The 26,295-nt window shown below is 44.4% G+C and overlaps 1 protein-coding gene across 1 annotated transcript in view; it reads right to left on the reverse strand.

The window, feature by feature from the left end:
• LOC143984603 (HLA class II histocompatibility antigen, DM beta chain-like) overlaps positions 1-26,295 on the reverse strand; it is a 60,671-nt gene that overhangs the window by 31,561 nt on the left and 2,815 nt on the right. Inside the window, exons 2-4 of the mRNA XM_077484650.1 lie at positions 23,205-23,492; positions 13,503-13,778; positions 9,606-9,722 (exon numbers count right to left, since the gene is read on the reverse strand). Of these exons, the coding sequence (XP_077340776.1) occupies positions 9,606-9,722; positions 13,503-13,778; positions 23,205-23,492 (681 nt within the window). The remainder of the gene's footprint in view (positions 1-9,605; positions 9,723-13,502; positions 13,779-23,204; positions 23,493-26,295) is intronic.

A 26,295-nucleotide genomic window follows, 5' to 3' on the forward strand; every position in this document is an offset into this window, starting at 1 on the left:
AACATTTTAAATGCACCTGCCGAGCTTCCTCACAGAAGCGAACGCATACGTGAGTAGCGCCCACATATGAAAACGGTGTTCAAACCACACATGTGAGGTATCGACACGATCAGTAGAGCGAGAGCAATAATTCTAGCCCTAGACCTCCTCCTGTAACTAGAAACATACAACCTGTAGAATTTTTAAAACATCACCTATGGAGATTTTTAAGGGCAAAAGTTTGTCGCCATTCCACCAGCTGGCGCAATTTTGAAGTGTGACATGTTGGATATCAATTTACTTGGCGTAACAATTATCACAATATATTTCACAATATAAAAAAAATGGGCTAACTTTACTGTTTTTTAATTCAAAAAAGTGTATTTTTTCCAAAAAAAGTGCGCTTGTAGTACCGCTGCTCAAAAAACGGTGTGACAAAAAGTATTGCAACGACCGCCATTTTATTTTCTAGTGTGTTAGAAAAAAAAAATGTATAATGTTTGTCATTTTCTAGGAAAAAAAAAATATTTTTAACTTGTAAACAACAAATCTCAAAAAGAGGCTCAGTGCTTAAGTGGTTAAGTTGCATAGATCTGAATGGCTTCTATTGAAATCATTGGGCTGCGACTTTTCATGCGACTTTATGTGTCCAAAGTTGCATGACAAGTCAAACAAGTGTGAATAGAGCCCTAAGGAGATTATACAATCCGATTGTGATATGTAAAGAATGATCATCTTTACGTCCTGTACTATAAATCAGCTTAAAGAGATATCATTTAATTTTCTCCTGACTGCAATGAGAGCAATTGATCCCCATAGTGAGTCCAAAGTGCTGTCCTTTCATAAGGCTGCAGAGAAGGACTTTTGCTCCCCTTATGGAAGCAGTGGTCTTTCTGCAGCAGTCCAACAACACGCTCCCCCAGCTGAGTCAGAGACAGTGCTCTCCAATCAGACAATTAGTCATGTTGCCTGCATATTAGAGAGTTCTCACTCTGACAGGGCTGGACTGGGACAAAAATTTGGCCCTGGACTTCATCCAGACTGGCCCACTTTAATTTTGCAAACAAGCATAAAAAAAGTATATAAAACTATACGTAATTGTGCAAAAAAACATAAGTAGCATAACATAAGGAGTCCTCACTAACCTCTTTTATTATTTCACTTATTCTCCTTTGTATTTTTCTCATCTTTCTCACATCACTGCGTGAAGTTGAGGGCGAGCCGCACAGCCATTACTTTGTCACTGAAACCGGCCCACTGAGCATTTGGGCCACCGGGAAAGTCCCTGTAGTCCCAATTGCCAGTACATGCCTGCACTCTGATCAGCAGGAGGCTTTTGGAATGCTGCAGGGAGCAGTGATCTCTGTCATGTCACAAGGCAGAACAGGAAAATGCCTTGTTTACATCTCCCCGTTCTGCAGCTCCGTGACACGATCGCCAGGAGACCGATGGACATCGAGTCCGCCGGTCCCTCGGGCACGGTCACCCTGTAAGTAGCGAGTGTGCACCTGCTAGTCCCACTTCTTAAAAGGGGATGTACAGGTACACCCATTTGCCCACCGCTGCCATTGTGCCGACGTATATCGACGTGCGACGGTCGGCAAGTGGTTCGTTTTGCTGCCCTTCTCTGAACTCTCGCCAGCTCCAGCACATCCCTTCTGAGGACTGGTGACCAGAACTGGACAGAATACTCTAAATGTGGTCTAACCAGAGTTTAATAAAGTCGCAGAATTATAGTTTTATTCCTGGAGTATATCCCCTTTTTTTATGCATGCTAAAATTCTGCCGGCTTTGGTAGCTGTAGCTTGGCCTTGCCTGCTATTGCTCAGTCTGTCTTCTACTAGGACCCCCAGATATTTCTATTGCAGTGATCACTGTCATGTCCTAGGTAGACCCCCCCAAAGTTAGAATCACTCCCTAGGACACACTTAACCCTTTGATTGCCCCCTAGTGTTTAACCCTATTCCCTGCCAGTGTCATTTACACAGTAATCAGTGCATTTTTATAGCACTTATCGCTGTATAAATGACAATGGTCCCAAAATCGTGTCAAAAGTGTCCGATGTGTATGCCATAATGTCGCAGTCATGATAAAAATCATAGATTGCCACCATGACTAATAAAAAAAAAAATAATAAAAATGGCATAAATCTATCCCCTATTTTGTAGACTATAACTTTTGCATAAACCAATCAATAGACAGCTATTGCGATTTTTTTTTTTTTACCAAAAATATCTAGAACAATACATATCGGCTTAAACTGAGGAAAAAAAAAATCTTTTTTTATATATATTTTTGGGGGATATTTATTATAGTAAAAAGTAAAAAATATAGCTTTTTTTTTTTTTGAATTGTCACTTTTTTTGTTTATAGCGCAAAAAATAAAAACCACAGAGGTGATCAAATACCACTAAAAGAAAGCTCTATTTGTGGGAAAAAAATGACTCATTTTGTTTCGATACAACATCGCACGACCACAATTGTCAGTTAAAGTGAAGCAGTGCCAAATCGCAAAAAGTGCTGTAGTCAGGACGGGGGTAAAATCGTCTAGGGGCTGAAGTGGTTAAGCAGTCATAAAACCACGGCTGTATTCTGCTCCCGTTCTACATTCTTCCTGATATCATACAATGGGAAAGGAAGGGACTTCACACCATTGCTTCAGTTCATACAAATTACCTTTCATTGCGTAAGCGCCTGCAGTGATCAACAATTGCCACAAGGTGTCAGTGCAACATTTAGAATTAAAGGTTCCCTGAAGCCGTTTCCTATATAATGTTAAAACTAGCAACTTTAACCTGTAAGGCCGCCCCTCGCATTAGGCGTCTAGCTTCTGTGTGTCTAATTCTGATGTCTAATGCTGCCTACACGCAAATAAGATTTTCCACCAAATCCATGTTTTTTTCCGACGGATGTTGGCTCAAACTTGTCTTGCATACACACGGTCACACAAATCGTATTGGAAAAATTCAGAACGTCAAGAACACGGTGACGTACAACACATACGATGAGCCGAGAAAAATGAAGTTCGATAGCCAGTGCAGCTCTTCTGCTTGATTCCGAGCATGTGTGGACCTTTGTGCGTCAGAATTGTCTACACACGATGAGATATTACGAGAACGGATTTTCTTGATGGAAAATTTGAGATCCAGATCTCAAATTTTGTGTGTCGGAAATTCCGATGGAAAATGTCAGATGGAGACTACACACAGTCGGAATTTCCTACAACAAGCTCCCATCGAATATTTTCCGTCGGAAAATCCTATCGTGTGTACGGGGCATTAGTGTGTATGGGGCATTAGTGTGTATGGGGCATTAGTGTGTATGGGGCATTAGTGTGTATGGGGCATTAGTGTGTATGGGGCATTAGTGTGTATGGGGCATTAGTGTGTACGGGGCATTAGTGTGTATGGGGCATTAGTGTGTACGGGGCATTAGTGTGTACGGGGCATTAGTGTGTATGGGGCATTAGTGTGTATGGGGCATTAGTGTGTATGGGGCATTAGTGTGTATGGGGCATTAGTGTGCCCGGGGAGGCACAGGTGCAGCTTTCAGCAATTCTATGGCAGACTGAAATAGGCTGCTGGAGGACTGAATGCTGTACCGAGGGATACTCACATTTAGGACTCATGTTCAAGAACAATGGCTGGAGCGAGGGTATTCTGGGTGTGTAAAGAAAAGAAAGCTAAATAAAAACATCATTTTTTTAAATGCTCTGCTGTTTTATGTAGTGGAGGTAGTAGGCTGGGGTAGTAAAAAATAAAAGCAGCACTTCACTCTTTTAATCAACATTGACATTTTTTACAGTGCCTTCAAAAAGTATTCACACCCCTTTGTAATTTTCCACATTTTCTCATGTTACAACCAAAAACATAAATGTATTTTATTGGGATTTTATGTGATAGACCAACACAAAGTGGCACATGATTGGGAAGTGGAAGGAAAATGATAAATGGTTTTCAACATTTTTTACAAATAAATATGCGAAAAGTGTGGGGTGCATTTGTATAGCGCCCCCCTGAGTGAATACTTTGTAGAACCGCCTTTAATTACAGCTGCAAGTCTTTTTGGGGATGTCTCTACCAGCTTTGCACATCTAGAGAGTGACATTTTTGCCCATTCTTTGCAAAATAGCTCAAGCTCTGTCAGATTGAATGGAGAGTGTCTGAACAGCATTTTTCAAGTCTTGCCACAGATTCTCAATGGGATTTAGATCTGGACTGTGACTGGGCCATTCTAGCACATGAATAGGCTTTGATCTAAACCATTCCATTGTAGCTCTGCCTGTATGTTTAGGGTCGTTGTCCTGCTGGAAGGTGAATCTCCGCCCCAGTCTAAAGTCTTTTGCAGACTCTAACAGGTTTTCTTCTAAGATTGTCCTGTATTTGGCTCCATCCATCTTCCCATCAACTCTGACCAGCTTCCCTGTTTCTGCTGAAGAAAAGCATCCCATTCCCCACAACATGATGCTGCCACCACCATGATTCACGGTGGGGATGGTGTGTTCAGGGTGATGTGCAGTGTTAGTTTTCCAACACGCATAGCGTTTTCCCTTTTGGCCAAAAAGTAAAATTTTGGTTTCATCTGACCAGAGCATCTTCTTCCACATGTTTTCTGGGTCCCCCACATGGCTTCTCACAAACTGCAAACGGGACGTCTTATGACTTTCTTTCACCAATGTCTTTCTTCTTGACACTCTTCCATAAAGGCCAGATTTGTGGAGAGCACGACTAATGCCGTGTACACACAATTGGAATTCTCATCGGAAAAAGCTCTGATGGTTTTCCTGACGGAATTCGGCTCAAGCTGTCTTGCCTACACACGGTCACATCAAATTCTGTTCATTTATAACGCGGTGACGTACAACACGTACGACGTGACTAGAAAAGGGAAGTTCAATAGCTTCTGTCTCGTAGTTGAATCTGAGCATGCGTGAGTTTTTGCGCATTGGAATTGCATACACACGATCGGGATTACCGATAGAAAGTTTTTCCGTCGGGAAAATTGAGAACATGCTATCAATTTTTGGCTGACAGAAATTTGGACAGCTAAATTCCAATGGAGTATACACACGGACGCATTTTCCGGTGAAAAGCTCTCATCGGTCTTTTTCTGTCCGGAATTCCGATCGTGTGTACGTGGCATAATAGTTGTCCTGTGGACAGATTCTCCCACCTGAGCTGTGGATCTCTGCAGCTCCTCCAGAGTTACCATGGGCCTCTTGGCTGCTTCTCTGATTAATGCTCTCCTGTCAGTTTAGGTGGACAGTCATGTCCTGGTAGGATTGCAGTTGTGCCATACTCTTTCCATTTTCGGATGATGGATTGAACAGTGCTCCGTGAGATGTTCAAAGCTTTGGATATTTTTTTTATAACCTAACCCTGCTTTAAACTTCTCCACAACTTTATCTCTGACCTGTCTGGTGTGTTCCCTGGCCTTCATGATGTTGTTTGTTCACTAAGGTTCCCTAACAAACCTCTGGGGGCTTCACAGAACAGCCGTATTTTTTTACTGAGATGAAATTACACACAGGTGGACTCTATTTACTAATTAGGTGACTTCTGGAGGCAATTGGTTCCACTACAGTTTAGTTAGGGGTATCAGAATAAAGGGGTCTGAATACAAATGCACGCCACACTTTTCACATAATTAACCAATTATAATTTTCCTTCCACGTCACAATTATGTGCCACTTTGTGTTGGTCTATCACATAAAATCCCAATAAATGACATTTATGTTTTTATTTGTATGATAAAATGTGGAATTTCAAGGTGTATGAATACTTTTTCAAGGCACTGTAATTCGTATGCTGCTAACATTACAGTTATCAGTAAATAGATAGGAAGATATAAGACATTTACTTGTTTTAAACTTTCTTTTACATTTTTTCAGTTGCTTCCTGGTATCTGTGCCTAGGCAAATGATGTCACACATTCCAGGAGTCTTCAGGAAGGGAGGAGGTTTGTTTTTCAAACTGATTTCTCAGCAAAATAAACCATGGAGACATGGGTGGATGGGGGAGTTTGAATATTAAAAATGAATTAAGATAGCATTTTTGGTTTGTGGTCCTCAGATGCAGTGTAGTTCCGCTTTACTTCTTCACACCAGGTGCGATGCCGGCACAAGAGCAAAATCGCACGTTTTACAGCGCCAATCTAAAATGCGCTACCTCCTGCAGACACACACGAGTGCAATTCATTCTTAAAGTGTGTTACTAAATCCAGTAATATGAAAATAGTTAATCTGCCCCCCTCCCCCCACAGTGCCCACAGCTTATAAATCTTTATATGGTAAAATACTGCCACTATATACCTTTTTGGCTGATTTGTATACCACGGTCACATGATAACCTGTAGAGTTTGTCCATAGCTGTGTGTTCAGGTAGGAGGAGATTTGCACTATAGCCTGTATACATGCCAGATGTGTGATGTCCATATCATGGGACCTAGCTTGCTCTGAAAACAAGGAAATGTTCTCTCCAGCAATAGAGACTAAACTGAGCATGTGCAGGAGGACTACCCTCACTGTATTTTCTGACCTTGCCAAGAGAGACAGTGCAGGAGGGAAAGATCTGTCCATGCAGGATCAAAGAGCCCTTTTGCACAATGCAGAGGATTAACCCCTTAAAGCGGGAGTCCACCAGGAGTTCCACCGTTTTTTTGTTTTTTTTTAAAAGCCAGCAGCTACAAATACTGCAGCTGCTGACTTTTAAAATAATGACACTTACCCGCCCAGCGCACCCGCGATGTCGGCACCCGAAGCCGATCTCTCGATCGTCTCTCGGGTGCTGCCGCCGCCATCTTAGGTATGGGAATCAGGAAGTGGAGCCTTTCAGCTTCATTTGCCGGTTCCCTACTCCCCCCTGAAAGGTGCCAATTGTGGCGCCGGAGGGGGGGAGGGTTCCAATGAGCGGAAGGTCCACTTTAGGGTGGACCTCCACTTTAAGTTCCACAGTGAGTATAACAAGCATGCTATTCTGCATATACAGTTTAGTAACACTTTATTTAATGGTACGCATCATGCCTGTAGGCAGGTGCAGTCTACTTTCTCCACTGCAGGTGGCGCTATCTGCAGCCACACTGAAATTGGAGAGGAAGTCAGGAGGAACATGGTTCCTCTATGGCAGGGATATTAAAATTCACAGAGGTCCAGTCAGCAAGATTTTCATCCGGTAGAGGCCTGAATCTCACAGCACCCCTCCGAATCACAGTCCCATCATATACATCACAGCGCAATCTTTTGCAGCACAGTCCCCCGTTACAATACGGTGCCCCCCTTTGCATCACAGTCCCCCATATTTATATCACAGCCCCACAGTTTGCCCCCTTTACAATGTAGTCCCTCTCTTTACAGTATATCACAATTCCCCACCTTTACATCACAGACTCACATCTTTTCAGCACAGGTCATGGCAGTCCAGACAGGATTGTCACTTGGTCCATGTCCGGACCATGGTCCGCCATTTAGTGATACCTGCTCTATGGTTTCCTGGGTCACTGGAGAATCTATCCCACTGGATTCTACCACCCCATGTGACTCTGGTGACCATCTTGGGTCAGGCAGAGACTTTTTGAGGCCCTGGCTCCCAGGTTTAGTTTTTTTTGGCAAGTTGGTAGAGTAAGGACAGGTTCCGCGCCTTTGAGGGACGGTAATAGCGCTGGGGAAAGGTTCCTGACGGAAGGTTCAGCAAAGCGTAGGGTCTCATCTCTTCTGGATACCTTCACAACTGGGTACTTGATGGCCAGGCTGCATTCTGTCCCCTCTCTGCAGACACTGTCAGTCCAACTGGAATCTGCTTCTTCACATTGTTGGAAACTGTGAGTGTACATGACTGTGGGAATTATTGCCGCCTGCACCACAACCCACCTACATGCCTGCACAAATTTTGCCCAATTCCCACATGTAGGGCAGCCCATTGAAATACATTGGACAACATGCATAAAAATGTGTATGATCAAATGCAATTCATGGTAAGGCTCAGTTCACACTGCTGCCACTTGGGATTCGACTTGTGCGACCCCCAAGTCACGTGACTTGAAATCCTATGATAGTCAATAAGAGCTGTCTTAAAGTGTGACTAAACCCAGGACCCTGCATTCACTATATCTGGTCCCCCACAGTACACAGAACATGGAAATGAAATTATTTCAGTAACTTCTGTCAGTGTTTGGTTAAAGATTGTAGGAAGAGTTTTCATTCTCCTGACTGTCCTATGAGGCTGCAGGACCCCTGACCCTCTGTCTAGACAGTGCTGATTGGCCCTGCGCTGATCACATGCACCCTTCCACGAAAAAAAATAACGCTCTAGCAATACACACCAAACTGAGCATGTGCAGAGTGCCTCCAAGGCTCTGTTATATCAGCAGATACTGTGGAAGAAGGGGAGGATCAGAGAAGACATGATCAAACAGCTTTTGTTACACAATGCGCAGGATCAGTCCCTGGACAAGGGCATCTAGCACCCAGGGCAAACATGCCAAGGTATGCTCTCGACCCCAAGATGTATGAGCAATATCTGCCTGCAACAAACCCCCCCCCCCCCAAAAAAAAAAGTTGAGCACTAATCTGCATGCTTACCCTCTAAGCATAAATTCCCCCTCCTCTCAGTACAAATACAACCCCCTGATGAAACTCCCCCCCCCCCCCAGCACAAATCCTCTCATTACGCATATGCTTCCAGCAAAATTCCTCCCCTCCCCCCAAAAAATCCCAATTACTAGCACACGTTCTATATCCCTCATATTTTCCCTCTGAGCACAATCCTCCCCCCCCCACTCCAAATCCCACCTATCAGTACAAATTCTCCTCCTCCAATCCTCTATCCTAGCATAACTCCCCCATTTCCCCTCCTAGCACAAATGCCCCTCCAAACATCCCTACTAGTAAAAAATCTCTCTCCCAAAAACAATTTCCCCTCCTAACACAAATCACCCCCCCCCCCCACTATATTGTCTTTTCTAGCATAAGCCCCCCTCCTAACACAAATCCTCTTCCCCCCACCCCTCTTCTCAACACAAATCCCCCCAAAGCACCACCACTCCTAGCACACAGCACCAAATTTTACCTCCTAGAACAGTTCTTACTTCCTGTCATTCCCCAAATTCCCTTTCCCAACACAAATCCCCTCCCTCTAATCTCCTTATGATGCCCCTGCAGCTCACATAATACCACAGTGCCCAGGGCAGCCGTACCTCCCGCCCACCCCTTGCCCTGGCCCTGCATGAGAGAACCCCTTAGGTTCCACAGTGAGTATAACACGCATGCTTTACTACATATAAAGACTGATTTTACGGTTGTGGTTTTAGTAACACTTTAATTAGCACTACTGAAGTCGCTCCGACTTTAGAAAAGGTTCCTGTACTACTTCAAGGCGACTTCTATCTGACTTGTGCCCATAGACTTTAATGGAAGTCACCTTCAAGTCGAATCCTCATCTATAGTGATGTGATTTGGATCTGACATTACAGGAAGATTACCCAGGCATTCCCTGAAAGTTTCTTCAAGTTGTACTCAAGTCACTAGCAAATCGCCAGGAAGCCGCACCGTAAATCGTGCAATATTCAGGCTGTAGCAGTGTGAACCGAGCCTAAGAATGAGCCCTTAAGGCCCCCTGTATTGGGTGTCTTACCGCTTCTCTTGGCATTCTTCCAACAAGCTATTCCTATAATAAGGACGATGAGTCCCAACGCGAAGACCACCGAAGCGACACTGATCTTGATAATCTGTATGTCCGTCAAGCCGTGTTCTGTGCAAACAAGTGTGAGAACACAAAACAAAAAGGAGATGAAGCTGAATTATATTCGTGAGACTCTTCAACAACATAAAACAGAGAGGTATAAAAAGCTGAACTCCAGGTAGAAATAGTTCTGTATTCAATAATACATTCCTAAATGTAAGTAACAGACTTTGACTTGGCCTCAGTCCCCTGCAATCCCATGTACAGTAGACATGTGCGATTCGTTTCATACAAATCTCAAATTCGTACGAATTTCTGAAAATTCGTACATTCGGGAGGATCCGAAATACGAATTGCTGTGCGTCCAAATTCTGTACGGAATACGAACTTTTGTTTATGAATTCCGGATCTCAGTCATTATGCTTATTATGACTTGCAAAAGATTACTGTGATAGAAGTCAATGTAAATTGCCTGAAGACATCAGTGAAGGACTTTCCTCCTCTCTGAGCTGCCAAGAAAAGATCAAAGTGATACAATGTTTCTTCTTCAATGGGCTGAAGTGTGTAGAAGTTCTCAGTTTAACCATTTAAAGACTAAATCTTTTCTGACACTTGTTGCTTACAAGTAAAAATCCAGCATTTTCTGCTAGAAAATCACTCAGAAGCCACAAAAATTATATATATTTTTTTAGCAGAGACCCTAGGAAATAAAATAGTGATTGTTGCAATATTTTATGTGATGCGGTATTTGCGCAGAGGTCTTTCAAACGCAAGTTAGCCCTTTATCACGGTGCTGGTGTCATTGCTGTATGTCACGCTGCTGATGTCAGTGCTCCCTAGAGGTCGACCGAAAAAAAAGGGCTAACTTGCGTTTGAAAGACCTACTGGATTTTTACTTGTAAGCAACAAGTGTCAGAAAAGATTTAGTCTTTAAATGGTTAAACTGAGAACTTCTACACACTTCAGCCCATTGAAGAAGAAACATTGTATCACTTTGATCTTTTCTTGGCAGCCCAGAGAGGCGGAAAGTCCTTCAGGCAACTTACATTGACTTCTATCACAGAAGTCTTCTGCAAGTCATAATAAGCATAATGAGCAATGTTTTTGCCTTTAAATTCATCGTAAAGAACGTTCGTACACGTTAACGACAGTTCTTTTTTTCGTACGAAACAGAACAGAATTTCAGACACAAAATACGAAGTACGAATTAATTTTATTACGAATCGAAATGGAACAGAACGAAACTAATTTATTGACGGCGCCCATGTCTAATGTACAGTAGTGCAGAGCTCAGACTATGAGAGGGAGAAGCAGCAAAACAAGCCAATCTATAATGTTGTAACGCTCATACGCTAACAAGGAGCATGCTGGTAGGAGGAGAGAGCAGAGGGACAGAGAGGTGAGACATCAGTCTGTTGCTTCTTTCTTCACTGTCCAATCACAGGCTGAGGGAGGAGTAAGACCTGTACGTTTTATTAAACTGAGGTAGAGAAAAATCAAGCCTCCTCTCCTGCCGATCAGCGACATTTCCTCTCAGGGGAGACTGGCGCTAATCATCAGTGTAGCCCCAATGTACCCATCAGTGATGCCAGTCAGTGCCCATCAGTGGTGCCTATCAATGCCACCCATTAGTGCCCATAAGAGACACCTATCAGTACAGCCTATCAGTGCCCATCAGTGCCATCTCATCAGTGCCTACCAGTGCCCATCATCAGTATAGCCTATCAGTGCCCATCAGTGCCATCTCATCAGTGCCTACCAGTACAGCCTATCAGTGCAACATCAGTGCCTGTCAGTACAGCCTATCAGTGCCATCTCATCAGTGCCTATGAGTGCCTGTCATCAGTACAGCCTATCAGTGCCCATCAGTGCCATCTAATCAGTGCCTATCAGTGCCATCTCATCAGTGCTTATGAGTGCCCATCATCAGTACAGCCTATCAGTGCCCATCAGTGCCATCTCATCAGTGCCTATCAGTGCCCATCATCAGTACAGCCTATCAGTGCCACCTCATCAGTACAGCATCATCAGTGCACATCAATGAAGGAGAAAAATTACTTATTTACAAAATTTTCTAACGGAAACTAAGAAAAAACATTTTTTTTTTCAAAATATTCAGCTTTTTTTGTTTTTTTATAGCAAAAAAATAAAAAACTCAGTGGTGATTAACCACTCCAGCCCCGGAAGATTTGGCTGCCGAATGAGCGGGCCAGTTTTTGTGATTTGGCACTGCGTCAATTTAACTGACAATTGCGCGGTCGTGCGACGCTGCACCAAAAATTGACGTCCTTTTTATCCCACAAATAGAGCTTTCTTTTGGTGGTATTTGATCGCCTCCGCAGGTTTTATTTTTTGCGCTATAAACAAAAAAGAGCGTCAATTTTGAAAAAAAACACAATATTTTGTAATTTTTGCTGTAATAAATGTACCATTTTTTTTTTCTCGGTTTAGGCCAATATGTATTCTTCTACATATTTTTGGTTAAAAAAAAAAGCGTATATTGATTGGTTTGCGCAAAAGTTATAGCGTCTACAAAATAGGGGATAGATTTATAGCATTTGTATTATTTTTTTTTTACTAATAATGGTGGTGATCAGCGAATTTTATCGGGACTGCGACATTATGGCGGACACATCGGACACTTTTGACAAATTTTTAGGACCATTGTCATTTATACAGCGATCAGTGCTATACAAATGCACTGATTACTGTAAAAATGTCACTGGCAGGGAAGGGGTTAAAACAACCAGGCGATCAAGGGGTTAACTGTGTTCCCTGTGTGTGTTTCTAACTGTAGGGGGAGGGGACTGACCAAGAGGAAATGACAGATTGTGGTTCCTAGCTATTAGGAAGCAAACAGAACAGAACAGGGATTTGTGTGGTTACACAAACGCGTTTCTGTTCTGCCTCTCATGCCTGCGATCGCTCGTGGCCGGCGGTCATTGTGACCATTGACCATTAGCATTGGCACCCCCCGCGTGCCGGCTATCCCGCTTAAACGAACAGCTACGACGTCTCGCGGGATCGTGCCGACCTGCCGCAGTATAATGACAGTGTCTTAAAGCGGAGGTCCACCCTAAAATGGACCTTCCGCTCATCGGATGCCTCCCCCCCAACGGCGCCACAATTGGCACCTTTCAGGGGGGAGGGGGTGCAGTTACCTGGATAATCCAGGTAACTGCACCCACTTCCGGGCTAGCTCTCTGCGGAAAGGGGGCGTAGATTACGCCCCTTTCCGCAAGTGCCCGCTCCCTTCCGCAAGTGCCCCACTGCCTGCTGGGAAAAACTCAGATCCCAGAGGCAGCGGGGACCGTCCTCATTGCGCTGCGCGGCTCGCGCATGCGCAGTAGGGAACCGGGAAATGAAGCCGAAAGGCTACATTTCCTGATCCCCATACTCAAGATGGCGGCGGCAGCACTCGAGTGACGATCTAGAGATCGGCTTCGGGTGTCGACATCGCAGGTGCGCTGGACAGGTAGGTGTCACTATTTTAAAATTCAGCAGCTGCAGTATTTGTAGCTGCTGACTAAAAAAAAAATAAAAAATAAAAAAGCGGAGTCCCAGCGGACTCCCGCTTTAAATACACCAAAAGAAAGCTCTGTCTCAAAAAAAATTATAAAAATGTCATATGGGTACAGTGTAGCATGACCGCGCAATTGTCATTCAAAGTGCGACAGCGCTGAAAGCTGAAAATTGGCCTGGGCAGTTAGGGGGTGAAAGTGCCCGGTATTGAAGAAATTTTTTAAAAAATCTATTTTTCCTGGAGTTCAGCTTTAAATAAGGTGGATAACAGAGACGTGTTGGGAATGCAATGCACAAAGCCCATTTCAATAAGGTTGTCGCACTCACTCCACTTTTTCGCTATTGCTATGTCCAGGCTCCGGTGAGTGACCAGGCAGGTGTAGTTGTCTTCGGGGAGGAAATTCCTCATGTCCAGGACCGCCACGATACGGTAGGTCCAGTCTCCGGTCCGCACAGCCTCTGTGTAGTTCTTGACCAAAACATCATTTTTAAACCAGGCTACACTGATTTCTGAGGGGTAAAAGCCCCACACATGGCAGACCAGAACCGGGAGACTGTCAGGATGGACTTGAACCGGTGAAAAGACCTCCACAGATGGTTTCACTGGATGGGGAGGCAATCAGAGACATTATAAACAATAAAATGCTAACATTTAATAAAGACTTCTATGCGCTGTTCAATGGATATTTTATATGGTGGTTACAGGAGAAAGTCACGTCACCAAACAAAAACAGATATATAAAACACTCCTACACCAATAAAGTATAAATGTAGACCCAACTGCTAAAATATATCATCTTTAACGTTTTCGTATCAATTTTAAAATCCTGCAGTGTTCATTAACCACTTTCAGACCAGACCAATTTGCTGGTCAAAGACCAGACCACTTTTTGTGATTCGGCACTGCGTCGCTTTAACTGACAATTGCGCGGTCGTGCGACGTGGCTCCCAAACAAAATTGACGTCCTTTTTTCCCCACAAATAGAGCTTTCTTTTGGTGGTATTTGATCACCCCTGTGGTTTTTATTTTTTGTGCTATAAACAAAAATAGAGCAACAATTTTGAAAAAAACGCATTATTTTTTACTTTTTGTTATAATAAATATCCCCCAAAAATATATAAAAAAACTTTTTTTTCCTCAGTTTAGGCCGATACGTATTCTTCTACATATTTTTGGTAAAAAAAAAATCGCAATAAGTGATTATCGATTGGTTTGCGCAAAAGTTATAGCGTTTACAAAATAGGGATAGTTTTATAGCATTTTTATTAATAATTTTTTATTTTATTTTTTTTACTAGTAATGGCGGCGATCAGCGATTTTTTTTTTTTTTTTTTTTTTTTTTTTTTTTATTGTGACTGCGACATTGTGGGAGACCTATCGGACATTTTTGACACATTTTTGGGACCATTGTCATTTATACAGTAATCACTGCTATATAAATGCAAATTGAATGTAAATGACACTGGCAGTGAAGGGGTTAACCAGTGGGTGGCAGTGTAGGGGTTAAGTGTTCCTAGGGGCGTGTTACTAACTGGGGGGGGTTGGGCTTTCATTTAGTGAACACTGATCTCTGCTCCAATCACATGGAGCAGAGATCAGCGTCACTAGTTGCTAGGCAGAATGGAGAAATGTTGTTTACAACGGCACTTCTCCATTCGGCCGCTCCGTGAGACAATCGCGGGTATGCCCACGGCGATCGAGTCCGCGGGTCCCGCGACCAGACTCACGGGGGTCCCGACCAGCACGATGGCAGGGCGGCAAATTTAAAGGGACGTACATGTATGCCCATTTGCCTGCCCGTGCCATTCTGTCGACGTACATCGTCGTGCGCTGGTCGGCAAGTGGTTAAATTGATACTAAATGAAAAAAAAATGTTTAACCACTTCCAGTCTGGGCCTTTTCTGGCACCTTTTGTTCACATGTAACAATCAGCATTTTTTTATTACTTAGAACCCCAAACACATATATATATATATATATATATAAAATTTTATTTTTATTTATTTTTTTATTTTAGTTTTTTTTTTAAAGCAAAGGCACACAGTATTTGTGCAGCGGTTTTTCAAAGGCACTTTTTTTTTTTAAATGCTAATGCAAAACAGTATATAACGCAATTTTTTTTGGAAAAATATAAAAGATGATGTTACGAGGAGTTCATAGATACCAAACATGTCACACTTTAACCGCTTGCCGACCGCCTCACGCCGATATACCTCAGCAGAAGGGCTCGTACAAGCAGAATCACGTACCTGTACGTTGCCCTTTAAGAGGCGGCCAGCGGGCACGCCCGTGGCAAGCACCGTGAGTCAGGTCGCGGGTCCCGCGGACTCGACCGCCGTGGGGATACCAAGCGATCGCCTCACAGGGAGGAAGAACGGGGAGATGCTAATTATTATTTTTATTATTATTATACACAATTTATATAGCGCCAACAGTTTACGCAGCACTTTACAATGTATAGGGGGGACAACACAATTACAGTACAATACAAAAGGGACAGGAGGGCCCGGCTTGTAGAGCTTACATTCTAAAGGGAGGGGGTGGTGGTACAAAAAGGTAAGAGCTGCAGAGAATGATTTGATGGGGGTGGCTCTGGGACAGTTGTTAGGTGGGTGTGGGATAGGCTTCCCTGAATAAATGAGTTTTCAGGGAACTCCTAAAGGTGGACAGGGTAGGGGCTGATCGGACAGACTGCGGTAGGGAGTTCCAGCGAATGGGAGAGGCTCTAATGTAATGCTAATGTAAACAAGCATCTCCCCATTCTGCCTAGTGACACTGTCACTGATCTCTGCTCCCTGTGATCGGAGCAGAGATCAGTGACGTGTCACACACAGCCACGCCCCCCACAGTTGGAAACACGCCCCTAGGATACACTTAACCCCCACACTGCCACCTAGTGGTTAACCCCTTCACTGCCAGTGTCAGTGCATTTGTATAGCACTGATTGCTGTATAAATGACAATGGTTCCAAAAATGTGTCAAAAATGTCTGATGTGTCCGCCATAATGTCGCAGTCACGATAAAAATCGCTGATCACCGCCATTTAAAAAAAAACATTATTAATAAAAATGCCATAAAACTATCCCCTATTTTGTAAATGCTGCAACTTTTGCGCAAACCAATCAATAATCGCTTATTGTGATTTTTTTTTCTTTTTTTTACCAAAAATATGTACAAGAATGCGTATTGGCCTAAACTCTAAACTGAGGAAAAAAATTTTTTTTTTATATATTTTTAGGGGATATTTATAGCAAAAAGTAAAAAATAATGTGTTTTCCTGGTGCCTCCATGGCAGCATACCTGTGACAAGCTCCGCCTTGGCTCCTCCCTCAGGACTAGTGAATATTATAAAAGAAAAGGTTAGTACAGCCCCCGCTTTCTCCTTTTTTTCCTCATACCTCATGGCAGTGAATCCTGGTCGGCGTCCTTACCTTCTGCATTCGGCAGCGTCCGTCCGGGTTCAAGCCTCTCCCGGACGCAGTTCCTTCTCTTGGGCAGCTAAATGCGCTTATAAGGTTGGAAGTCCCTTCTGTAGGATCTTTTGGGACAAGCAGTTTGTCTCTTAAGTAAGAGCTTTACCTGCAGTATGGGCGTTCAGGCTCCAGTCTATGGCAGCAGAGGTAGCAGCTTTGCTCTGTCCCTGAGGCTTGTTTTTCCTCTCCAGTCTCATCTGTCCTTCCTCTCTCTTGTGCTCTGTTTCCGCGGTCCCCATAGTCCTAGCAGGCCCCCCCTTTCCCTTCCCATGTGTGTTTGTCACCCTCAGACTCACTAGGGGCCGCGCGCGGCGAGTCTGTGTCATTTTATAATAGTTTAGCGTTCCCGCCGTCGTCTGCGCATGCGCCGGCGGGTCGTATGTTTCGACGGTCAGTTTCGACGTTCGGCGCGTGCGCGGTAGCGTTGGAACTTTCGACGGCCATTTTTTCTGAGGGCGAATGGTTCTTTTTGCCCTCAGAGTGTCAGAGGAGGAGCTTAAGCACGACATCACTTCCCCTCCTCCTATTTATTTCCCCAGCAGCACAAGTGAAATGCCTGTGGTCAACAAGAGAATCACACTCTAGAGTTCCAGGCTATACCCACCCCTGTTAAGGTAAGGCATGTCTTAATGCATTTGTTTTCTTATACATGTGAACATCCGAATATATATGTATAGCTCTGATGGAATATCTCTTTTCATTAAAAGTGAATTAATTTATTAATATATTAAATTATTTAAATCGGAGCCTTCAAAAAAAAAAAATAATAAAAATAAAAAAATAAAAATGGATTTAAAAAAAAAAAAAAAAAACACAACACACAGTAATGGGGGGGGGGGGGGGGGGGAAGTCGTTACTTTTGTAGGCAAATTCCCTTTTTTTCCGTGAATCAGCGCACGACTGGTTGACGCCTTTTCCTCTGACTCTTTCCTAGCCGTTACCTCTGCTAAGCCGCCTAACATGAGCCTTTCGCCGCCCGCTCAAGATCCTACTCTACTCCCAAGGTAAGGACCTACGCCCAGGTAAGTTTAAAAAAAAAAAAAAAAAAGAGTGCACTAAGGACGATACTTTTTGTATTTCAGTCCTGTACGCCAGAAGACGTCTAAGAAGACCTCAAGGCGATATGGAGATGACGATGATGATTCCTGTCACAGCAGAGACAGGTCACCCAGACATGGGCATTACAGAAGTGGCAGGAAAGCTTCAGCCAAGAGGCGCCGTCATTCGCGCTCCCCGAGACCTAGACCTACTAGATGTCAGGCCTGCGGAGGCTCCCCACTTCCGGACAAACTAATTTGTCGAGATTGCCTTAGAGACTATGCAGCAGACAGAGAGTCTGAGAGCCTACAGGTGGCAGATCTCCTTAAAAAGGCAGTAAAAGACTCCCTTACGGAATTGGTCGCTACAATGCCGACACAACAACCGGCATCTCCTCCTCAGGAACTGATGGCTGAGGCCTCCATTCCTGGTCCATCCACCAGTGGAAGTGGTCGTCTGTTCCCTCCCTCCTCCTCTAAGCATCAGGACGAAATGGCCATTTCAGAGGATTCCTCAGATGACACAGATGCCTCTGGCTTTGCCTTCGCCATGGTCCAGCCCTATGTGCAGGCCGTTAAACAAGCAATCGGTTGGGAGGATTCCAACGTGGAGGTCAGGAAGTCCAAATCATACTTCCCCTTCCTTAAGCGCCAGATCTCCTTCTTCCCTCTTATGGAGGAAATCAGGGAAGTGATCAAGGAAGAATGGGGGAGGACAGACAAAAGACTTTCCACCAATCGATTGGGAAAATTATACCCTCTCTCCGAGGCAGATTCCAAAATGCTGGACGGCCCTCCGGTGGTAGATGCTGCAGTGGTAAGGCTGGCCAAGAACGTCACTTTGCCCCTAGATGATTCAACCTCCTTCAAGGACCCTCTGGACAGGAGGATGGACCTCGACCTTAAGAAGGCCTATCAGATGGCGGGAAATGCCTGTAAACCTGCAATAGCTCTGACATCAGTGTCCAACGCATTACGCGTCTGGACAGATAATATAGAGTCGGCAATCCAACAGGATATCCCTAAAGAAGAGATAATCAGGGCATTGGATGAGCTGAAGCTCTCAGCCGACTTCATTGGGGAGGCCGCCATCGATTCCATTCGTTGCTCCGCAAGGGCAATGCTTCACACAGTAATGGCCAAAAGGGCACTGTGGCTAAAACCATGGGCAGCGGACGTTGCCTCGAAGCAAAATTGGTGCAAGATACCTTTTGACGGTAAAGCCTTGTTCGGGGAAAAACTTGACAAAGCCATCTCTCGGGTCACCGGCGGAAAGTCAGGCCTACTTCCTCAAGACAGGCGATCTAGACGTTTCAGATCATCTGCACCAAGGTTCCAATTTTCCAAAAATAGGGACTACCGACAATCCAGACAAGGGAAAGGCTTCAGGCACAACTGGAAAAGCACACAGTCTACGTTTCTCAAATCCAGGAGGCAGAGGCCGGTACCTACCCCACAGGATCCATCAAAATCTTTTTGACGCCAGGCCAGCCCAAGTGATCCCTGTGGGGGCCAGGTTGAAACAGTTCTCAAAGATTTGGGAACAAAAATGCAGGGATCCCTGGGTAGTTGCAACAGTCAAACACGGTCATTCCTGGTCCTTCCTAAACAAACCCCCCAAGGACTATTTTTCTCCGACAAGGATGTCAAGATCTCCTCAAAAGGCGGAAGCTCTGAAGCGATTTCTTCTTTCCCTACAGGAACAACGAGCAGTAGTTCCAGTGCCTCCATCCGAGAGATTTTCAGGTTTCTATTCTACCCTGTTTCTAGTCCCCAAAAGAAACGGAGGGTGGAGACCCGTGATAGACCTAAAGAGGCTAAATCGCTACATCTTTCTGGAAAAGTTCAAGATGGAGTCTCTTCAGACGATCATTCGCGTAGTCCAACCAGGGGATTGGATGTTGTCAATAGACCTGCAAGACGCTTACTTACACATACCCATACTCCCTACGTTCCAGAAATACCTGAGATTCGCGGTGGGGCAAGTACATCTCCAATTTCAGAGCCTTCCGTTTGGCCTCTGCACGTCACCCAGAGTCTTTACAAAAACCCTGATTGCCATCATAGCACCTCTGAGAGAATTGGGGCTCCGGGTGTATCACTATCTGGACGACCTTCTACTCCTGGCGAAGGACCCAACCCAGTTATTAGAACACAGGGATATCCTGTTAACAACACTAGTGGATTTCGGATGGAAGATAAACTACGAGAAAAGTCTTCTCTCTCCGACCCAAGAGATGGTCTATCTGGGAGCCCTGTTCAATACAATGAACGGATCAGTGTCTCTCCCGCCTCAGAAGGTATCTTCCATTATCCAACAGATGAAGAAGGTGAGCTTGAGATCCTACCTGACAGCCTCAAATTGTTTGAGCCTGATAGGTCGGATGTCATCATGCATCCCTATGGTCCCCTGGGCCCACTGGCATTTGAGACATTTTCAGCTGGAGTTCTTAAGAATGTGGAACAAACGATATCTATCCCAACCCATACACCTGACAACCCGGATGCTCAGGAGTCTACATTGGTGGATGAAGAGACAGTCGCTTCTGAAGTCTCGCCCGCTAGGGCATGTCGACTGGATCATAATTACTACCGATGCCAGCGCAGCTGGTTGGGGAGCACATTCCAACAAGACCTCAGTACAAGGGAGATGGTCCTTCAATGCAGCCGGCATGGTGTCCAATGTCCTGGAGCTCAGAGCGGCCTATCTTGCACTGCTAGCCCTGGAGTTCGAGATTTCGGGCAAACCAGTTCTCCTCAGGATGGACAACAGGGCCGCGGTATCTTATGTGCACCGTCAAGGGGGAACGCGCAGCAGATCTCTCCTGAACGAGGTGGAGCCCATATTCCTCTGGGCCGAAAGGAATCTGAAGGACCTGAGGGCAGTCTATCTGCCCGGCCATCTCAACTCAAGGGCGGACGGCCTTTCCCGCAGGTTCGCAGACACCAACGAGTGGTCCTTACACCCGGAAATCTTCAACTGGATAATGATCCAGTGGGGGCCCCTCGAGCTGGACCTCTTTGCGACGGCATCCAACACCAAACTTCCAAGGTTTATCTCGAGGTTTCCGCACCCCCAGGCGGAGGCAACAGATGCCCTCTCTGCCCCTTGGGCATGCGATCGGGCCTACGCTTTTCCCCCACGGCCCCTCATACCGAGGTTCCTGTCAAGACTCGTGAGGGAGACTTCGACGGTGATAGCGATTCTACCATACTGGCCAAGAAGGCCTTGGTTCCCTACGGCAATGGATCTGAGCACCAGTCCTCCAGTCAAGGTTCCAATAGTACCCCTCCTCCTGTCGCAAGGATGTCACACCCACCCAGATCCCCGCAGACTGGACCTTCACATCTGGCAACTGAAAGGAAAAGGTTCCAATCCCTAGGGTGCTCCGACAAAGTGATCGCAACCCTGCTCAAAGCGAGAAAACCATCCACAAACAACATATATGATAAAGTATGGAACAACTTCAGGACCTTCATGCTTGATAGAAACTGTGATCCAGGTTCCCCTTCGTCATCTCAAATTCTTGAGTTCCTGCAGGCAGGCCTGGACCTGGGTCTTGCATTAAGTACATTGAAGGTACAGGTGTCAGCGATCTCAGCAGCAACCAGTAGAAGATGGGCGGAGGACCCATTGTTAATCCAATTCTTTAAGGCCGTCAGGAAGATCAGACCACCGACCAAACAATCTTTTCCCACTTGGGACCTTACGGTCATCCTGGAGTCCTTAGCCAATCCACCCTTTGCCCCTTCGGACTCAATATCACTCTGGAACCTAACTTTAAAATTAGCCTTTCTGGTAGCCATAACCTCCGGCAGACGGGTGTCAGAGCTCCAAGCTTTGGGAGCAGATCAGGATCACATTATATTTTACCCAGATAGAGTGGAACTTAGAACAGTACGAGGGTTAATTCCCAAGGTCGCTTCATCCTTGAGCATGTCAGAACCCTGGGCACTCCCAACATTTTCTGAACAGGACTCTGTCACTCTTCATGAATTAGACATCGCCTCCACTCTGAAATGCTATCTCCAAGCCACAGCTCCATTCCGGGCTTCCATCAGACTGTTCATAATTCCCTGGGGAAAACATAAAGGAAAGGAGGCATCAGCCAGAACGATCGCTTCATGGATCGTCAAACTCATCCACAAGGTGTACAGGACAAAGGGACTAGAGACCCCTTCAGCGGTCAGGGCGCACTCCACAAGAGCGGTTTCTGCCTCTTGGGCGGCAAGAGCGAATGTGTCGATCGAAACTATTTGTCGGGCAGCAACCTGGTCATCCCAACACACATTCCTGAAACATTACAGGGTGGACCCAGGAGCTCTCTCCTCAGTGGAGTTTGGCAGACAGGCAATCACTTCGGCCTTCGCCTCTTCTAAATAATAAATTCTTTAAATAAACCTCTAAGCATTATCCCACCCGTCTCAGCTAGTTATTTGTCACAGGTATGCTGCCATGGAGGCACCAGGAAAACAGAAAATTGTACCATACTTACCGTAATTTTCTTTTCCTGGTGCCTATCCATGGCAGCATACATTCCCACCCTCGGTATTCTATATTAACGAGAATGCGGGGGCTGTACTAACCTTTTCTTTTATAATATTCACTAGTCCTGAGGGAGGAGCCAAGGCGGAGCTTGTCACAGGTATGCTGCCATGGATAGGCACCAGGAAAAGAAAATTACGGTAAGTATGGTACAATTTTCTGTTTTTTTTCAAAATTGTCGCTCGTTTTTTGTTTATAGCACAAAAAAAAAACGCGGAGGTGATCAAATATCACCAAAAGGAAGCTCTATTTGTGGGAAAAAAACAAAAGTCAGTTTTTTGGGGGGCCACGTCACACGACCGCACAATTGTCAGTTAAAGCGACGCAGTGCCGAATTGCAAAAAGTGCTCTGGTCAGGAAGGGGGTAAATCCTTCCAGGGCTGAAGTGGTTAAAATTGCACACACCTCTGCAACAGCGCTAAACAACGTAAATTTTACTAGTCGCCATCTAAGCCAATTAACCTACCAACATGTATTTGGAGTGTGGGAGGAAACCGGAGTACTCGGAAGAAACCCACGCAGGCCCAGGGAGAACATGCAAACTCCTTTTTTTTTTTTTTTTTTTTAGGGTGGACCTCCGCTTTAATTGCACAAGTATAAGAACAGCAGCATGTTTGTATCCCCCAATGCGCGTGTATCTTGCATTACATTTCATATTTTATATCCTTATCTACTACCCAATCTTATTTATGTACAGTACATTAGTTATGTGTCTAATCTCATTAAAACTATGTGCGTTGATAAGGAATATTTCTCCACGCGTTCTATGGATCCAGTCTGCTTCATCAGGGGACCTTGTAGGAATGGCTATAATCTGCTGACAAATCTCTGAATGTATAACACATGAAATGCATACAGCAACACAGGGGGGCAACAGGGGTGGAAAATCCAAATCCTGATCTGATAATAACATCCTACTATGTAGAGGGATATAATGATCCCAGTCTCCAAGCAGCTGCCAGAGGAACTCACCTTTCCTTTCCACTGTCTTGTTCCAGAAGGTCCTAACCTCCTCCTTGCACCGTCCTTCCTCTCTTCCTACAAGGTCCAACCACCTTGATTGGTTGTTCAACAGCTGCGCAACATAGTCTGAGAGCTGCTGCATCTCGTTAATGCAATAGTAACACCCTTGAAATTGTTTGTCAGCCTCATTATAATACAGAAATGGTTGGCGATTGAAAGTAATCTGATAATTAAATCCGATGTCTCCTTCCTTGTTATCACCGATTAAGCACATCGAAATCTCCTGCATCACATACCCTGCAAGAAAAATGTATCAAAAATTACTTAGAACCCCCAAAACATTATATATATAATTTTTTAGCAGAGACCATAGAGAATAAAATGGCGGTCATTGTAATAATTTATGTCACACTGTATTTGCGCAGCGCTCTTTCAAATGCAATTTCTTTGAAAAAAATACACTTCAATGAATTAAAGTAAAACTAAACAGTAATGTTAGCAGAATTCTTTTTTGTATAATACGAAAGATGATATCATGCCGATTAAATACCTAACATGTCATGCTTTAAAATTGTGCGCGCTCGTGTAATGGCAACAAACTACGATACTTAAAAATCTCCATAGGTGACGTATAAAAAATTTGTAATGGTTACCTGTTTAGAGTTACAGAGGAGAACTTGTGCTAGAATTATTGCTCTCGCTCTAACAATCGCGGCGATGCCTCACATGTGTGATTTGAACACTGTTTGCATTTCCGGGTGCAAATACATTTGTGTTTTCTTTGGCGCGCGAGCACGGAGGGATGGGGCGCTTGAAATTATTTAATTTTTTTCTTTATTTATTTATTTTACATTTTTACACTGTCCCTTTTTAAAACAAACAAAATTAAAAGACCACTTGTGTACACATCCCTTGTGATAGTAATAGGCATGTGACAGGTACTCTTTATGGACATATCGAGAGTCTATAAGAACCCAAACCCCTCCTCTGCACTTCAAAGTATTCAAAACGTCAAGATCTGCGTTTTTAAATAATGTGGATTTTTTAAATCTGGCGCCGTTGGCTGCTGAGCAAATCGGAGGTGATTGTTGTGAAGTCGCTTCCGGGTTACTACATCGGAGACTGAATCAAATCTGAATCCGGCCACCCGGCGGTTGTGTGTAAAACAAAGGTTTTTTCGGGAGCACTGATTTTTTTTAATGCTAAAAGTGAAATAAAAATGAAATATTCCTTTAAATATGGTGCCTGGTGGGCGTCCTTAGTATGCCTGCAAAGTGGTGCATTTTCCCCATGTTTAGAACAAAACCACAGCAAAATGACATTTCTAAAGGAAAAATTGTCATTTAAAACTGATCGCAGCTGTAATGAATTGTCAGGTCTCGGCAATATAGATAAATCTCATTGAAAAAAAACGTCAAAAACCCTGAACCAACATTTTTAAAAAAATTGCGTGGGGGTCCCCTAAAATCCATACCAGGCCCTTCAGATCTGATATGGAGATTAAGGGGAACCCTGCTCCAAACTTTTAAAAAATGGCATAGGGGTCCCCCTCAAAATCCATACCAGACCCTTATCCGAGCATGTAACCTGGCCGGCCGCAGGAAAAGAGGGGGGACGAGAGAGCGCCCTCTCCTGAACCGTACCAGGCCACATGTCCTCAACATGAGAAGGGGGCTTTGAAGCCTGACCCCAAAGCACTTTGTGCCCATGTTTATGTGGACAAGAGCCTCATCCCCACAACCCTTGCCCGGTGGTTGTGGGGGTCTGCAGGTGGGGGGCTTATCAGAATAAGGAAGTCCCCTTTGACAAGGGGACCCCTAGATCGTGGCCTCCCTCCTGTGTGAATTGGTATTGGGGCACATCGTACCCCTACCATTTCACAAAAAAAGTATCAGAAATGGTAAAAAAAGACAAGAGACAGCTTGGGACAAGTCCTTTATTTAAAAAAAAAATAAAAAATGTCTTGCGACATGCATGTCTTGCATTTATCTTGCTCTATCCCGCCACCGATGAGCCAAAGAAAAAAAAAAGCTGCAACCGATCAGCCTCCATGGGGGGCTTCCCTGTGGCGTTAGAAGGGGTGGGGTCACCCGTTTACATCACTGGGTGGCCCTGCCCTCAGTTATATAAGAACTGTCACAGAGACACACATCAGTCGGCGATTTCAAATGATTTAACCACTTAAGCCCCAGACAATTCGGCACTGCGTCGCTTTAACTGACAATTGCGCGGTCATGAGACGTGGCTCCCAAACAAAATTGGCGTCCTTTTTTTCCCACAAATAGAGCTTTTTTTTGGTGGTATTTTTATTTTTTGTGCTATAAACAAAAATAGAATGACAATTTTGAAAAAAATTCAATATTTTTTACTTTTTGCTATAATAAATATCCCCCAAAAATATATAAAAAAATGTTTTTTTTCCTCAGTTTAGGCCGATATGTATTCTACATATTTTTGGAAAAAAAAAATCGCAATAAGCATTTATTGATTGGTTTGCACAAAAGTTATAGCGTCTACAATATAGGGGATTGTTTTATGGCATTTTTATTAATAATTTTTTTTTTTACTAGTAATAGCGGCGATTTTTATTGTGACTGCAACATTATGGCGGACACGTCGGACAATTTTGACACATTTTTTAGACCATTGGGAGTAATACAGCGATCAGTGTGATTAAAAATGCATTGACTACTGTAAAAAATTCACTGGCAGTAAAGGGGTTAACACTAGGGGGCAGTGTAGGGGTTAAGTGTGACCTAATGTGTTTTTTTTTTACTGTAGAGGGGCGTGGCTTGGTGTGTGACATCACTGATTGTCTTTCCCTATGACAGGGAACAGACGATCAGTGACAAGCTCACTAGGAAGCACGGGAAGAGGTTTGTTTATACAGACATCTCCTCATTCTTCAGCTCTGTGACCCAATCGCGGGACACCGGCGGCGATCGGGTCCACGAGTCCCACAGCCACGGTCTCAGAGCTCAGGACCGGGCCACGAGTGCACCGGCGGTGGCGCCTGCACATTCTGCCGATGTATATCGGCGTGAGGCGGTCCTTAAGTGGTTAAAAAAAGTGGTTTCAAAAAAGTGTCAAAAGTGATCTG

Source organism: Lithobates pipiens, unplaced genomic scaffold (genome assembly GCF_037356315.1).
Source record: "Lithobates pipiens isolate NorthernLeopardFrog02 unplaced genomic scaffold, aLitPip1_a1.2 Scaffold_1, whole genome shotgun sequence".
NCBI lineage: Eukaryota > Metazoa > Chordata > Amphibia > Anura > Ranidae > Lithobates > Lithobates pipiens.